This window comes from Gavialis gangeticus, unplaced genomic scaffold (genome assembly GCF_001723915.1).
Source record: "Gavialis gangeticus isolate Ggan-Ray unplaced genomic scaffold, GavGan_comp1, whole genome shotgun sequence".
Lineage (NCBI taxonomy): Eukaryota > Metazoa > Chordata > Crocodylia > Gavialidae > Gavialis > Gavialis gangeticus.
In genome coordinates this window covers 30,230,463-30,246,631 of record NW_017729028.1, presented here as the reverse complement: position 1 = coordinate 30,246,631, position 16,169 = coordinate 30,230,463, and the positions used below count along the sequence as shown (strand labels likewise).

General features: G+C 43.8%; 1 protein-coding gene across 2 annotated transcripts in view; it reads right to left on the bottom strand.

Moving 5' to 3' along the window:
- Positions 1–956: 956 nt before the first annotated feature.
- FZD3 (frizzled class receptor 3) overlaps positions 957–16,169 on the bottom strand; it is a 105,620-nt gene continuing 90,407 nt past the window's right edge. Inside the window, exons 4-7 of one of the 2 annotated variants that reach the window (XM_019520883.1) lie at positions 7,031–7,179; positions 4,685–4,918; positions 3,769–3,820; positions 3,543–3,633 (exon numbers count right to left, since the gene is read on the bottom strand). In XM_019520883.1, the coding sequence (XP_019376428.1) occupies positions 3,784–3,820; positions 4,685–4,918; positions 7,031–7,179 (420 nt within the window). In that variant the 3' untranslated portion in view covers positions 3,543–3,633; positions 3,769–3,783. Of the gene's footprint in view, positions 3,634–3,768; positions 3,821–4,684; positions 4,919–7,030; positions 7,180–16,169 lie in introns of both variants that reach the window. The other variant, XM_019520881.1, reaches the window with a different exon arrangement.

Below are 16,169 nucleotides of genomic sequence, written 5' to 3'. Positions count from 1 at the left end.
TCGCACAACTCCAGGGACTGCTGAACAATTCAGTGCCACTTTGCAATGCCCCTGGTCTATCTCTATACAACAGCTGGCCCTGAACAAGCGCATTGGCATCAGGTGTCTGAGGGAAGCATGTTGTGCTATAGGCTGGAGAGAAATCGGGGTGTTCACTCCCTGAGGACAGGATGCTGCCAGTGGAGGAACAGCTCGAGCTCAAGGTGCCCTGCTAACACATGGGGCAAGGGAGTGAAAAGAGTCTTGTGGCTAAAGCATAACCAGGAATCGAAAGACTTGATTCTCTTTTCAGCACCGCTACAACCTTTCTCAAGACCAGAGGCAAGACAACACCCCTGTGCCTCAGCTATCCCAGCTGTAACACTGTGATAACAATCTACTTTCACACTGATTCAGGGAACCTGCTTCTGTGCAGCTTCTGAAGTTGCAAATTTAGGACCTTGTTGGGTTATGCTCCACTTCCATGGAGGCAAAAGCCAGCATTTGACAGTAGGGCTGTAGTATCTCTCTGCCAGACCAGGGCCAAGAGTTATTTGATTGAACTAATGGAGCCCCTGTTCAGACAGCAGCATCGTGGGACAAGAGGAGGTTAGCTGAAGTCTGGGAGAAGGGGTTTGCTCCCACGTTCTCTGCAGGAGGACAGAGCTCAGGGAGAAGAGTGCTTATGCTATGGGGTTGTCTCGGGGGAGCAGCTGTCCCACAAGCTAGGTGGTTGGGCAGCAGGCTGTGACAACCTTACACGGACAAGGTGAAGCTTGCTTACCCATTTGTAAAGGGCTCTGATTATAAAAGAGAAAGGTGCTATAAAATACCATACAGCATAGTAATTCAGTTCTGAAGCTAAGAGGCAGTGGAGCTGTGATTATGGGGAAGAAGCATGGGAGGGGAAGAGAGGCAGCTGCTGAGACCAGTATCTTGCATTTTAAATCACCGCTGCAGTAATGGAGCTTTTACTCTGTGCTCCAGATCTAGAATAATAAGAGTGAGGAACAGGCTAAAAACATCTACATCTGGAACACAGAATGAAGAGCCATCTCAGTCCCCATCCCCACACCAACACAGATAAAGCATTTGCTGTCCCTAAACCATCCCAGGCGCTTGTCCAGCCTCTTCTTGAAAGCCTCCAGTGAAAGAGGTTCCTCTGTGAAGCTGAAGAGTTAAACCCCACAATTAACCCATTTCAAATTAACATGGATGTAAGCACAACCATCCATCCCCACACACAGTATAAAACAAGTCAAAGCCCGGTCGCAATGAGAACAGTATTGCCAAACAATCAATGTAAACACTTTACATTATTTTGTTCCATTATATTAAAATATGGATGATGATCAACTCCCTTAGTAAATCCAAATTCCTATAAATCATCATCCCTTTGCTGAAGCAAGAAGAAAGTTGCAAAGTTTAAGCTAAAATAAGCTTAAACAACCTCATATTTTGTCATCATTGTTGATGTGGAATTGTAACATGTCCAACAAAAGCCACTTGACAAACTTTGCATACTCCCTGTGCTCTGAAAAAGAAGGTAGAGAATAATCAGACTATTAGCACTGTATACTATCATTGTGGCAGCTTGCTACACACAAAGCTGAGCCATTAACTTCCATCCTTAATAGTAGGATTGACATAGAGAGGAGAGCAGAGTGGCTTCTAAAGCTTTTTATTTGAAGTTGGTTTTGGTTCATGCTTCTCCTTTGGAGCAAAGCCTGGTCTGACTAGGAAAAACAATTTACAGTAACTCTGCTATTAAAGGCAAGGTGACTCCCAGAGTAACCTTTGATTTCAAAGATTAGCACAGCTAAGTGATTTGCTGTAGTGTCACTGGGGCACAATTAAAATGAATCATGTTTGCAAGGCCCAGCTCTTGTTGCTCTCAAAAGCCTCTGAAGTACAGATACTGAGTTGTTGCCTTATTTTTGCCCCTGAGCTATACCATCCAAGCATTACAAAGGCTTTTCAACATGCCTGAAACAGGTCAACCAAGGGAATGTATGTGAGGACAATGAAAAAGTAAGTGTACGTTTCCCAGCAATGTTCTCCAGTAATTAATGAGGTAGGTTCAAATGTAACCAGTGTTTCCTCATAGTGAGCAATACTTGAAACTTATAACATAGCTGCTCCAGAAGATCTACTGTACCATATTAAATATGATTGGACTCCGCCTGCAATGTTGACAAGGACATGATATATCCTAAAGGCAAAATGAGAGCAAAATTATTCACAAAAAATATTGAAATCCCCCCCCCCCACGTTTCTGTTCTCTGAACCTATTCTGGAATGGAAGAACCTACAGTAAGAACTAATCCTCTATGCAGTGCACACTCCACCTAACTAGGTGGGTTTTAGCCTGACACTTTGCTTAGTCCCAAAACAGCACAGTGGTAGTAAGCTCCTGACAATGCATCCCCCCTCTCTGCCTACATAGGTGAAGTTGGGCTGATACATCTGTGCACTCATGGATCCCTGAGGGATCACAATATCTCCTCTCAGGTTAAGGGAAAAATCCAGGTTCCCCCACTACCTATATTTTATAGGTCAGAAATAGGCAAAGCTCAACTGCAATGTTCATATGTTAATATCGAACCACTCATTTTTAAATTAACTGGGTTAACTGGTTCAAAGTGACCTTTCCACCTCTTCCCACAGAAATTGTAAACAAGTACAATATTTAAAAAGCATTTTGTAAAAAATAAAAAAGCAAGGACAGTACACGTTATACAAAAAAAACACCCTTTCACTGCCCTATCCCAATTTTTCAGCCTGAACAACTGTAAGAACTCATGATCTTCAATGGAGTTTTCATTCTTCCTCCAGAATGCTCATTCTTTTGTTGCATTTCCAGTGTACTTGTTTAAAAAAATGTCTACTGATCTCTCACAGATGTCCTTTGTACAGTATTTAAGATGCAGCCTGCCCTCTGTGCTTAATAAAAACACTACCAGTTTATTAACTAAATCAAAGACAAAAAGGTCACTTAGAAGAACCCCTTCAATATTCAAGAGTTTCTTTCTGCTTCCTGGAACTCTTAACATGACCTCACCAATTGGATCTTTAAGGGTAATATTTATTGAAACAAAGACAAACTACTTGGGTGGGTTTCCAAATGACAAATTCAACTGTGGTGCATGACAGGAAAATAACCATTATCAAATAAATAATTATCTACTTGTAGGTTCATTTGGAAGCTACAACCAACTCTTATACTTTTGTTATTCTCTAGATTGCAGATCAAACATTCCAACTTTGATGTAAGCATGAGAACAGCTGGCTCTGAAAAAGAGAAACCAACTTTTCAGCTTCCTGATGCGTGAAATCAGCACCTGATGAGAGGCATGATAATACTGAGCATTATCATATTACTGAGAAAGGGGCTCCAAGATACACTATCGTATATGCTCATCGTTTTTGTTGAACGCATATCAAGCACTGGTTCCATCCTCTTCGATAACCCGGTTCATGCTTGTACCATGTGTGATGTGTGTCATGGGGTTGCTGCTGAGATCCCTGATGCTGCTGTGACGCGACTGTTCGTTAAGCCGGTGAGAACTGCTATGCCTGGAGTGATCAGTCAGTCGTGACATACTGCCGTGAGGTAGTCGGTCTTCCACGCCTCTGTAGCTGCAGGGGGTATACCTAATTTATAGACACAATGTCAAGTTCTTCATTACCATGGGCAAAAATGTGAAAAATGTGGGGGAGGGAACTTGCCATATATAACATTGCATTTTTATGAAAAAAACTAAACTTCTTTTCCTGGCTGTAACTGACCTGCCATGACCTTAGTCAAGCTGCTTCATTCCTTTTGCCTGAGTTTTTCCATCTAGAAAACAGGGATAACAATAGTATAGATAGCAGCATATGCTATATCCGCCCTCCTGTCTGCCGTTATGAGTAAACCAATGTGTGGAGAAGACCCAAGGCAAGAACTACCACTACAATAAAAACCTGAAGAAACTCAGCATGTCAGAAACCAGATAAAACAGACAGGTTTGATTTTATCTCAGCTAAAAGGGCAAGCATCTTTTTAGGGTAGTGGGGAAAGAGGTGGTTGGCTTTTTAATACTGACCCTGTTATGAATCTAATGAATGACCGCAGGAAATTGTCAGGCGATTGTTTTTCAATATGTACGTATCCTATAGTAAATAGTTGCTAAAATGACAAATGTCATACTCTTTAGCTATACTTCAAGCTACAGTGTGTATTTGTTTCATTTCAAAGGAGTTATGACAGTTTACACCAGGTGAACATTTGGTATTTGGTTATTCACACACACACACACACACAAAACTGTACAGAGCAGCCCCATTCAAATGTTAGACTCAGTTTGGAATAGGTTGCTTCCCACATGCTAGCTGCTACACACATAACCTGTTGCATCTCTGTAGAAAGTCATCATCTGCATTCATGCTCGGTAGCTAATTTATTCAGTGGCACTGATATCACTTCCTTGGAGTCCACGGTACATTACTGCATTACAAGCCAGATGCTAAAATTCTTTAAGGACCCAGTAGGACAGGGAGACTGATTCAGAAAGGTGAATATTGACAGAGGTTTGGCTTCTAACATGTTGGTGGCCTAAGATCTGTCAATGCAAACCTGTAAGTAATGAGCACGTTGTCCCCTGTGTGTGGGTCAATCGACTCCATTTCCATTAAGCTTCTAAAAACTGTGAAGGAAACTCACCTGCCATCACGTGACCTATGCAGGCTGCCATGATAACTGCTCACTTTGCTGTGGACGCTGCCTGCTTTGCTCCTTTGGTCATCCATCATCGCCAGCTGAGTAGATGAGGCATGTGTGGAGGTCCCCTGGGTGGAGGTCCCTCTCGACTTTCGGATGATGGGAGTATTAGGATCCCTCAGGAGCGACTGGGCGAAATCGGGCTCTTGCAGCACCTGACGACTCTCATTTACTGTTCTGGTCCAATCATACAAGCAGAATAATTAACATTACTACAGCAACATCAAAGGTTTAAAAGCAAATTGCAAGAGCCCTTACTAACTGGCTTATTCTATAAACATGCTGCTTTAATACATAGCAGCAAAGATGGTACAACCTGGGCACACACATTGCCTAAACAGGACTCATAGTTGCCCAATTTTAAGTATATAATATGAACATTTTGGCCAATGCTCTTACTCTTACAGTAAGACCTGTCATTGTTTTTCTAACTCAGGCATGTAAAGCATATGGCAGTGTAATAGCAATGTAACTAAAAGTTCAACCCATTACCTCACAAAATCCATAGGATATGAGAAGCTGCCGGCATACAAAAAAAAGTAGACAATATATTTTTTTAATGTATGCTTTTGCTTTCATCTCTGACAGTTTTGGAGATATTGCAGTGGACCAATATGCTCATATCACCTTCAAAAAGTACCTCATCAGCACAGAAGAAAAAGCAGATCCTTTTCCCAAATGGTCATTTTTAAATCTAGCTTGTGTTAAGTCAAGAAAAACAGTGCGCTGGGTGGAGTACAACCATACAGAAGCAATCACATTTTGCCTTTGGCCTTTAGCTAGTAGTTGCAGTTCCCAGCCTGTGCATTTGCTAGACCACCCACCTTTTTTGATGGACTGAAGAAAAGGAACACGCTTAGTACTTGCTCTGCTCAGAAGAACATTTCCTCTGTGTAAATTTGATTTTTTAAAATCTTCCTCTGGTGGTCATCAGTCATCACCTTCCATGCCCCCTGCTCATCAAACGTCCACTGTCTGTGGAGTAGGATGCCCACTGAAAGCTCTTTGAAGACAGACCCAGCTCTGCCTCTCATTGCTGATCTGGCCGCCACAGCAGAAGAGTTCTGCTTGAGCCAGCAGGCTACTCTGCATGTGGTCTGCTTTACCGCCCTACTGCATTAAAACTAGGACAGGTACATGGCAGGACTCCCAGCACTTTACCCACAATTTAAGTCAGTGATTTTCAATCAATCAGGGTGCCACAGTTCCAGGGGTGCCATGAGATCCTTTTACAGACCCTGCCAGGTGACACTCAATATTAGTGTTGTTCGGTGTGCAAACACCTGCAAGATTCACAACAAACCCAAGGATTTCAAATAGGAATCAATGATGTCAAAAACATTCTGACCTGTTATGGCTTCTTTGAGTTCTCTGAAACAGAGGAATTGCTTTATTATTTTCTGTGACCAAGAAATGAGTGACAGCTAAGAGCTGACATTTTCTGAAGGTGGTCTTGAGTCTGACATGTTTGAGACCCACTGATTTAAGTGAACAAGTATGTTCATGGTAAGGCAATGGGATGTTATGAAACTTCCTTCGTCTCCATTGTGCTAAACTTCTGTCCTGTGTCATAGTGTCCAAACTAGCCTATCACCTCTAGGCAGCCTGTGCTAGTCACATCTAGGCTAGCAATTCCTCAGTAAATCCAGGTGTGAAAACTGATATTGTAGAATATGTGGCACAGCTATTCAGCAATAGATACTGTCCTCAAGTCACACACTATCATAATCTAAAACAACTGTAGAAAGCCCTAAGACAAGTTGCACAGTAATTTTAATCAAACTGCACTTTGAAAGTAGATTCCAGTGGTCAAGAGAAGGATTAAAATCTCAAACTGCTGCAGAAGCTTGATGAATAAATCTTTGTTTCATATTACAATATATCTGAGGCAGTTTTTGTAGGTGATATACATCAGCTGTCCAGCTGAGGAAATTGTGTCTTTGAAGAAAGAAGCTACTCTATTCCAGCCCTCCACTACAGATAAAAAGTTTGTAGGACCATGCCCAATCTCATTTCTTTTGAGAACAAGGAAGCAGATAATGGATGAAACACATTACTTGATTCTGTTGCCAGGAAAACAAATCTCGGACAAATACATGACAGGGCTTTTGTTTGCTTTTAAAACGTATTGAGCAGTGCAACATTTCTGTATAAGTTTTCTTCTGTACCTGTCCTTACTTCCATGAAGAAAATCCTTAGTAGTATTAACCCAAAGTGCTTCTCAGGATTACAGGCAAGGAAGTTTATCTGCCAATATTTCATGGATTCAGCTGCCATATATCAACTCACTCTTTTTTCCTGCGTCCATGGAAAAAGCTGGCCCATTCAAAACAGGTCTTCTTGCTTCCAACCCAGAAAACTGAAGGTATCCCAACCACTAGAGCCATCAGATACTTCATCAGAAAGAGAATGAGGTCAGGGCGACTCATCTGAGTGACCTAGAGAGGAGAAAATAGACACGACCATTATGCAAACCATCATAGTGCATTACTGCATGTGTTAATTCATTTAAAATAACCGTTTCAGCCTTAAGCCAAAGTAAACACTCATGGGGATCCTTTGTTTTAGAGCTCTAGGGAGCATGACAGAATCTGTTGTTGGGGCTAGTGTTGTGCAGAACAAAAGATTTGACTGCTCTGAAGTCTCCGCCTTTATTTGCATTGCTGCTCTTTTGTTTAGTGTAAGCCGAATAATTCTGAAATATTTTTTCTAGTTTACAAACTGGAAGGGCTCCATTTTAAACAGAAATGAATTATACAGAGCTGGGAGCTCTTTCTGTACAAAAAATAAATCAAGAAAAAGAAACCTCCACACCTTGGAACGAACAACACCAATCTGTCTCCCTTATCATTCCAGAGTGGAGTCGCATTCTTGTTTCCCATCCCTTATCAGCAGGGTGCTATTGTATAACTCTTTGCAAACTCCCTAGCGGATTACTAATGAAGAAGCCATCGCATTTTATACAGAAGTCCTTAACCCCAAGTGAACAATGCGCACATTAATTTGACAAAGATAATGATCAGTACATTCTGGGAACATCTTGTGTAACTGAGAGAAAGGGCTAATTCAAAGAGACACGGTTTCTAAGAAAACTCATGGCATGGTTTTTAAAGAAAAAAAGTTAGCATCGTAACACAAACATTATATTTCAAGCTGCATCCCCATGGCAAGCTGGTTGCTTAGCCCGGTGGCTTCCATAGGGGAATTTGTTCCCTGAGGAGCTCCCCGGCCAGTCCTCTAAAGCAAAGTCAAGGCTTTGATTAATAAATAAAAAATCCCTCCACCCTGTCCCAGACACTAGGAAGGGAGCCAATCCTGCTTTGGCCCCAGCACAGCAGCCAGCTGTTCCTCTTGCAGCTTGCTTCTTCCTCCTCTTCATTACTTTCCTGGGAGCTTTGCTCCCAATACGATACTTCTTGCTTATCCAAATGCCCCACAGCTAGGCTCTCAACAGGGTTGACTATTCCTCTGTAAAACAGACAGACCACCATATAAAGAGACCTAATCAATAAGGATATGTAACTGCCTGAAACAGCCCACCAGCCTCTTAGAAATTGGGATTACCAACTGATTTGTATGAGTACAAGGTAGGCTACTTGAACCCCTATAAGTGTTCACATTATATTCTCACTTATACCATGGTATGTCTGCACTGCAGTGGTGGTATGCTCTGGAAGGGCCATTTCCAAGGATGCCCTGCCCCATGACATACTCTAAACCCAGAAGCAGGCCTGTGAAGATGCTTGGGACATCCTTCTACAGCCTCTCAAGATTTCAGTCTCCAGTGAGTTGAGCAGCCCCTAGGAATAACCCCAGAGCATCTTCACAGGTCTACTTTTGGGTTTGGACCATGCAGGTGGGTGCTGGTAGCTGGGACACACTTCCAAATGGTCTAGCAGGCTATGTGGTCATGATGCTGTAGACGAGCCCTGAGTCTCAGATGTCCATGATCATCAGCAAGTTACTTCCCATCTCATGATTTCTACCTACCAGTCAAGCTTTAACAAAAGCCTTCAGTAGCAATATTATCTACCATTAAATGATGTTGAAAATGAGGAGCAAAATTAGTCAGCTGTACAACTGTATCTTAAAAACATCAAAACTCACCATTTTCTAGCACTGAAAATAGAGTGAGATCAGAAGCAGATCAAATGATCTTTTTTGAATGTAACGTGCAGACAGCGGTAAGCAGGAAGTTCATTTCATGAGGATGTAGCAAGTCCTTGTTCCTTGATTAGAGGTAAGTGATTGTGTCCATTATTTGATGGCTAGTTTGGTTGAAGTTCATAGCCTGCAGAGTCAGTCTGGAGTGTTGTGGTCTCACAAATGATAGTGCAGAGGAAGGCATGCATGTTGTCAAATACCCACTCCATACAGAACACTTCAAAGCAAGTAATGCGGCTTGCTGTAGCACTGGACACATGTAAATAAGTTGTCCTGGGGTTGCCCATTGGCATGTGCCAAGCACTGCTCTCAAGAGGCTACGTTACATCTATTTTGGGGTGTAACCTATGCAGAGTGGGCATGTTCTACCTCCCTGCAGTGCTCCCTAGCATAGTCTTCTGCTCACTGCTAATCAGCTATTAACTGTCAAGAACCAAAGGGAAAGGGTAGAACTGACCTGGGCAAAGGGTTTATGAAACCAAGTAGCCAATGACCAAGAGAGCCTGTGAATACAGCAGTAAGCATCTAAATCCCCACTTCCGCCTCTTTTTAAGATATAGCAATGAAGTGACTAAGACAGCAGTGGAGGATACACAAAGAGTTGGATTCAGATGACTAGATGTAGAAGCAAAACAATGGAGTGGTGACCTAATAGAAACTATTTATTCAAGCAGGGTATAAAGAGAGGTTGCGTTTCTCCCAAGAGAAAGCCTGTTGTCCTGGAATCTACAGAGTCCATTGAATCACTTTAAGTACCTGTGAAGTATGTGAGCTAAAACCTGCAAGCTCTTTTTCCCAGGACAATGCCATATAAATCTGTTAAACTAATCCAGTCAGTCTTAATCAGGGTACTGAGGCACCCTGAGGTCTTTTGAAGGGTGCCATGAAATCCACACTGGCAGATCAGGGCAGGGAGCTGGGACCTGCCCCTCCCCTGCAGCTCTTTCCAAATCCCCAGCCCCTGATCAGGGCCAGGAGCTCCCTGCTGCTGACGCATGAGGACATTGTCTCTGCCCCAGCAGCAGGCAGCCCCCTGGAGCCAGGAGATAGCTGTCTCCTGGCCCCGTGCTCCCTGCCAGCCCCTGGGCGGCAGGGGCCCATTTCAGGGCTGCAGGAAACTTGGTGCAAAGAGCAGCAAATCTGCTCCCTAAACCCCACATGTGTAGATGCTTGCCCGAAAGCACTTACTCCAAAGTAGCTTACACCAGAGTAAATTTAGGCTGGATCAAATAAATGCACATGTAGACATGCCCACTGTGGAGTTTCTCCAACTCTCTGGTGCCACTCCGAATTTGACAGATTTATAATTAATTTGCCAGCTCTTTCAGAATTTGGGGTTGACAATCATCCTTATCCTGCTGGCTAGGATCCAAACATTTTTTTTTTATTTTCACCTTGGCTGTGGCAGTTTCTGTTTCCATAACCTCTTTCCCTTGAGCCATCCTGTCTTTGCTCCCATGATCAACATCACTGTTCTTATTGAAAAGTGAGGCGAAGAGCTCATTTCAGCTTTCACATGCTCAGTTTTCATCAAGCAGTGGTGTTGCTGGTTGTTGCTTCCAACTTTGATGTGCTGCAGAGCATTTCTCATGGTCAACCTCTCTTCCTTTTGCTTTGGGACTGCAAAAACAGAACTTGCCTGGGGAACTTTGGAATAAAGCCAAGCTAAGTCCACCTTCTTCCCTGAAATTTCAGCATAGATTTGCATTATTTACTACACAGTCAGGCAAGTGCGTTGTCCATCTGCTCCACTTTTACTGTGCAGTAAAGTCAACTCACTGTGTAGCAAATTTGTCATGAGGACACACGCTTGTTTTCACCATGCTCATTTGTAGGGGCATAACAATGAATGACTGTCATCTTCATCTATCCCATCTGGAATTTCAGACATTGTTCTCTTATTAACTGCTTCCCTGTCTATGATGGCACACTGTGCAGTGTCCATCATGATCAGAGCACTTCTTTCTCTTCTTGCTGCAAGGTTTCCAGTTTGATGCAAATCTGCTCCTGTCCATCTACACTCATTTAGGCTGAGAGTCTCTCTCATAAATTAAACAAAATTTTCCCAATATGCAGCAAATGTACATGATTTTAGAATGCAGGTACAAAACCTGGAATGAACCTGGTCCAGAAGACTCTTCAAGACACCAGCTTCACGTCAAGGCTAGGTTTGATTGGCATCTGTCATATGGTTCACATGTGCCCTGCTCAATGATCCAAGGATCAGAGACTTCAGTTGACAAAATCCTTAGTGGTTTCATGACAAGAATATCTTAACAGAGATAGGAAAAAGATAATGACATCATGTAAGGCATCGGTACCACCTCTTCAGGAATGCTATGTACAGAATCCTTCCATGTTCAAGACACTAATTCAAACTGGAACAGATGCAGAGGGGGTGTATTAGAATAATATGGAGAATGGAAAATGCATATGAAAAAAAAGAATCCAGATTGTTAGCCTGGCAAAACAAATGTTGAAAGGGGAGATTATTGTGCTCTCCAATTCAGGGGAGGAAAGGCTAAACACACTAGCAGGGGAGAAGAGCTATTTAAGCATAAGGATAATATTGACAAAAAACACAAATGACAGGAGCACGACCAGGACTTAAGTGGTTGGGGCTTGACCCTAGGAGGTCACAGTCCAGAAGCCCAGGAATAGACAGGGTCAGGGAAGCAAGGGTCCAGATTAGAGCTGGGAGTCAGGAGACTGAGGTCTATGAAAGGGGCCATGACGTAGACTGTTCTGGACAGAACCGCAGGCCAAGGGGGTTCAGGCATGGTGGGGGGCTGCGCAGGAATCCAGACCTGTATTACTAGTCAAGAAGTCTGGACCAGGCCACTACAGCTGTATGAGATGACGAGGTGGGTGACTGCCTAGCTAAGCCACAATTCTGCCTGGCAGAAGACAGGGGTCTAGAAGCACAAACAGGCCAAGTTGGAGTCTGGAACCAGAAACAGGTAACCAGAACCCAGGATGAAGCAGGACCCAGAGCATAAGGAATCAGGAACTGTCATGGTGCAGGGTCCTAGGAACGGCCGTGATCTCTCCAAACACCCCCTACCGTGCCAAGTCCAAGATAAAGCACCCTCATTCTCGCCCGCCACGTCTTTGATGTTAGGTATTTTATAAGGGAGGCTGCCTTTTTGTCCCCTTGGACACGGTGCTCTGGTTTATCCTGGCCTCTGTTCTGTATTGACTGACTTGGTGCACCCCAGCCTTATGGGCTATGCGTGGCTCCAACCACCCCTGTACCATGCCCCAAGCCTTGCAGATGTACCAGACGTTGTATGGTCAATCCCTTTCAGCGCCCTCACGGGTGCCCCCGGCTCGTCTTGCAATTGCCCGCGCCCTCCCAGCTGCTCTCTGGCTCGCCTTGCAGCCTACGCCCCACGGGCGCTCCCAGGCTTCTCTCACAGTTGTCCATGCTCCCCGCGGACGCTTCCTGGCCTCTCCTGTGGTTGCCCGTGCCCTCTCAGATGCACACTGGGGCCTTCCCCACGACCGTGCCCGCACTGGGGCTTCTCCCCTGCACCCACACTGGGGCTTCTTGCAATTGGGGCTCAGGTGGCTGTAGCCGTGCCTGGCCCTGAATCCCTTCCTTGGGTCTTAAAGCGAGTGCCCGCTCTGGGGCTTCTCACAATTGGGGCTCAGGTGGCCGTAGCCATGCCTGGCCCCCAAATCCCCTCCTTGGGTCTTAAATTTCCTGTGGGGCTCAGGCAGCCTCAGCCTTACCTGGCCCCCTATCCTCTGTGCCCCTTCTCAGGGCCGGGGTCAGTGCACCCCTGAATGTTGTGCCCTCTCTGTCACCAGGGCCCCCACACTACCGTGGAGCCCCCATGAGGCCTCCTCCAACCCCTAATAGCCTCCCCCAGTCCTCCGGTTTTATAAAACTACAAACAGAAAACTCAAGCTCCTGGGCTACAATGTAAACTCTAAGCCGTCTGGCTAACCATCACTCAAATCCCTACCAGGGCTTCCTCCACCTGGTATCCTCGAACAGAAGCTGCTCAGGCCATCAGGCTTCTCTACTCTGCTTACTCCAGCAGAGCTCCTTCTCCCTTGGCTGCTAGCGGGGAACTGCCTCCCTGGCCTCAGCCTGGATTATATTTATATAGGTCAGGCCCTGCCCCCTTCCGGTCAGCTGACCAACTGCGGTTGCCCTGGCAACCGGCACCTCTACCTCTTTATAGGAGCAGGGCACTTCAGTGCCCTGTGACAGGAACCAATGAGCGGGACTAAGGAAACCAAAACCAGGAAGTCAGAAGCCCAGGGCTAGATCGGGAGGTATGCATCTTGAGTAGTCTGCTAAGTGCTGAAAGGGCTGCTGCTAAAAAGCAGGCAGCCACACGCAGCCAACAGTAGGGGACAGCGATAGGTAGTTTGGCCACCGGCAATGAGGAAAACTCAGGTAATGAGGGCCAGCTGGTGGGAAATTTGATGCATCTGCTGCTGTGGTCCTAAAATGGCACTCTCAGTCATTTGATGTTACCCACTAGATTGTCCTGTCTGGAAAAATCTAATCCATTTCCCCCCAGAAAAGATTCTTACCTCAAAAACTTGAGATAAAATTGGTCAGTGAAAAACTTCCTAGGTAAAATTTAAAAACACATCATTTAAAAACTACAAACCAACAAAAATTTGCAGAACTGTGACTACCTCCATATCCTCAAGACTACTACTGCAGAAAACCCTCCACCATTGCAAACGTTGACTATATTATAATATTTCATTGTACAAATTAAGTGAAGTCCAATACTTCAATCCAGGTCTGATATTACATTATACCAACACTTGAGCAAAATGAAAAAAAAAAAATCCTCAAAAGTCATTGAATCACAGTTTTTATTTTTAATGGTTTTTCCATTTTTTGGAAAAACCATTAAAACTACATTAAAATTAAAATAAACATCTTTAGATAAGGTAAATCAATTAAAAATTAGTTAGGAATAATTCCACAATACATTTAAAATTGAATAAATGATATTTAGAGGTTATATCACACTTGCTACAACTAACATAAAACCAGAAACCTGAAGTTACTTGACTAGGAATATAAAGCCGAAAATATAAACTGTGGAAAACCCCAAAGCTCAGAGCACGATTCTCAAAAGTTTGGCACTTACTGCAACTTCAAATTAAGCACAATTGTTTGTTTTCATACAAACTGAAAACAGGTTTAAGAGCTTTTTTATGAAGTGGAAAAATGCAACTCAGAATTTACTCTTAGGATTTCATTAAATTTAAGGCCAAGTGATCTTCATCTATATTAAACAGCTCAGTTGTACCAAGCTGAAAAAAATACAATGTAAAGCTACGACTTATAGAATTTTAGACATTAAATAATTCAGGTATATGAAGTTACATGTTTGATTGGAAATATCCATGCTCATGCCAGTTTTTTCAAAAAATGTGATCAAGGAACTCTTCATATAATATACATTGGTACTACTTTAGTCTCATTAGCCACACATCAGCATCAACAGGGTTTTTTCCTCTGCTTGTATTCAGTCTCAGTTGACAGTGGCTAAAACAAGGAGTTGATCTACTATTTTAAATAACTCTCCATACAACTCTGTGGTGTTCTTATCTCTGAAAGCTACGGCTGAGGATCTCAAATGTACCCTCCTGGAAAAAAAAAAAAAAAAAAAAAAAAAAACAGGTTATCGGATTAGTGAGGCAAGTGTGGACTTGCACAGCCAACATACTCCAATGATTCCAGCCAAGCAAGAGAGCGTTTCCTTGCCTTTTCCTCCATAAATGTCTCTGGAAATCGCACAGAACAGTCTTCTTCACAGAGCATCTGACCGTGGTCATTTCCTGGGGGAAGAGCTATGACAGAACTGTGCCAGAGTACACGTGCACATGTGTGTAACATGAACATCCACTCTGAGCTGAAGTACTTGAATAATGAACATTGAAAACAGAGATTTAACACAAGAAGTGTTGAAATTCATACAAGGGGAAATATGATGTGGACACTAGACAGTTGGAAAAAGCCCTTACAAGCACAAAATCTATTAACTGTGAGAGGGAAGGAACAAGGTTTACCAAGTGTCCGTTCATTCAAGACTCACAGCATTTTCTTATGAAAAGCATACCGATACAGTGGACAAGAGCTTTACTAGTCACCACGGCCTTACCTGCAGGTATTAAAAGTCTATTTAAAAAAATCCAAGGACTTAAATGACTAATGTAGATTAAAAAAAAAAGAGAGAGAGAGAGAATCTGGAATGCTATTAACAGGATTAAAGTCCCTTCCCTACTTACCTTCCTACATAAATCCACACAACTGCTAATCCAGACCTTGACCCTGTTGAACTATACAAAACAAATATTACAATGACAAGGAGTAGAAGTATATTGCGTGATGTGAAGCTTTATTGTGAATATTACCTTCTTTACATGCATTAACAGAGCTGTAAAGCAGTGCTGAAAGATGCTGTGTAAGTAATTCACCCATAACATAAGAAACTGTCAAATAACGTAAGAAAACAAAGCAGTTTCTATCCCGCAAAGACGGTTTCCACTTAAAAAGGCCTTCCGCACAAAGTACAGACAGTCAAAAAGCCTGAGGCTGAATTGATTCAGTCCTTTGCAGGTAAGTCTAAGATGCAGAGATTGAACCGAGAAGCAAGTGAACAGATGTTCACTTCTGATTCAGGAAATGCAGCCACATGCCTGCCATGGCTCAAACCAGAAGGGCGCTAGAGCATGACTGCCAGCCACTGCCAAAGTGAAGGGAAGAGAGAAGCTCTCCAAAACTTTATGCCCCGCTTCCTGCTCAAGTGGAGGGGGCCATGGCCAGGCCCCAGCCTGGAGATAGCTAGAGAGTCTGCCTGAGCTGGGGCCACCTGTCAGGCCGAGGAGGGCATGGGTGGGAAAAAGGTAGTGGCATTGAATTCATAAAAGCCTGAACAAGAATAGTTCTCTCTCTGAAGCGAGCATTAAATACAAAAGAGTTGCTCATCACTTCCTCTTCCTGCTTCCTGGTGCCTCTGGGATTTGTAGTCCACAGTACCAGCCAGCAGTACATTTAGCAGGTCAGGGCAGCTCCATACTTGGGGGAAGGGTGTTTAACTCCCCTCCCCAGGCCCCAGACCACAGCCTGGGTTTGTCTGGTGGGGTGGGGACAGCGAGGCAGCCAGCGAGGACAGTAAGCCAGCCCTCTCTGCTCTAGCTAGGGAGCAGAGGGGTGGGACCAACCCCGCTCCAACCTTGGAGCAGACAGCACAGCCCAGTCCAGGGCTGCAAAGCATGCTGG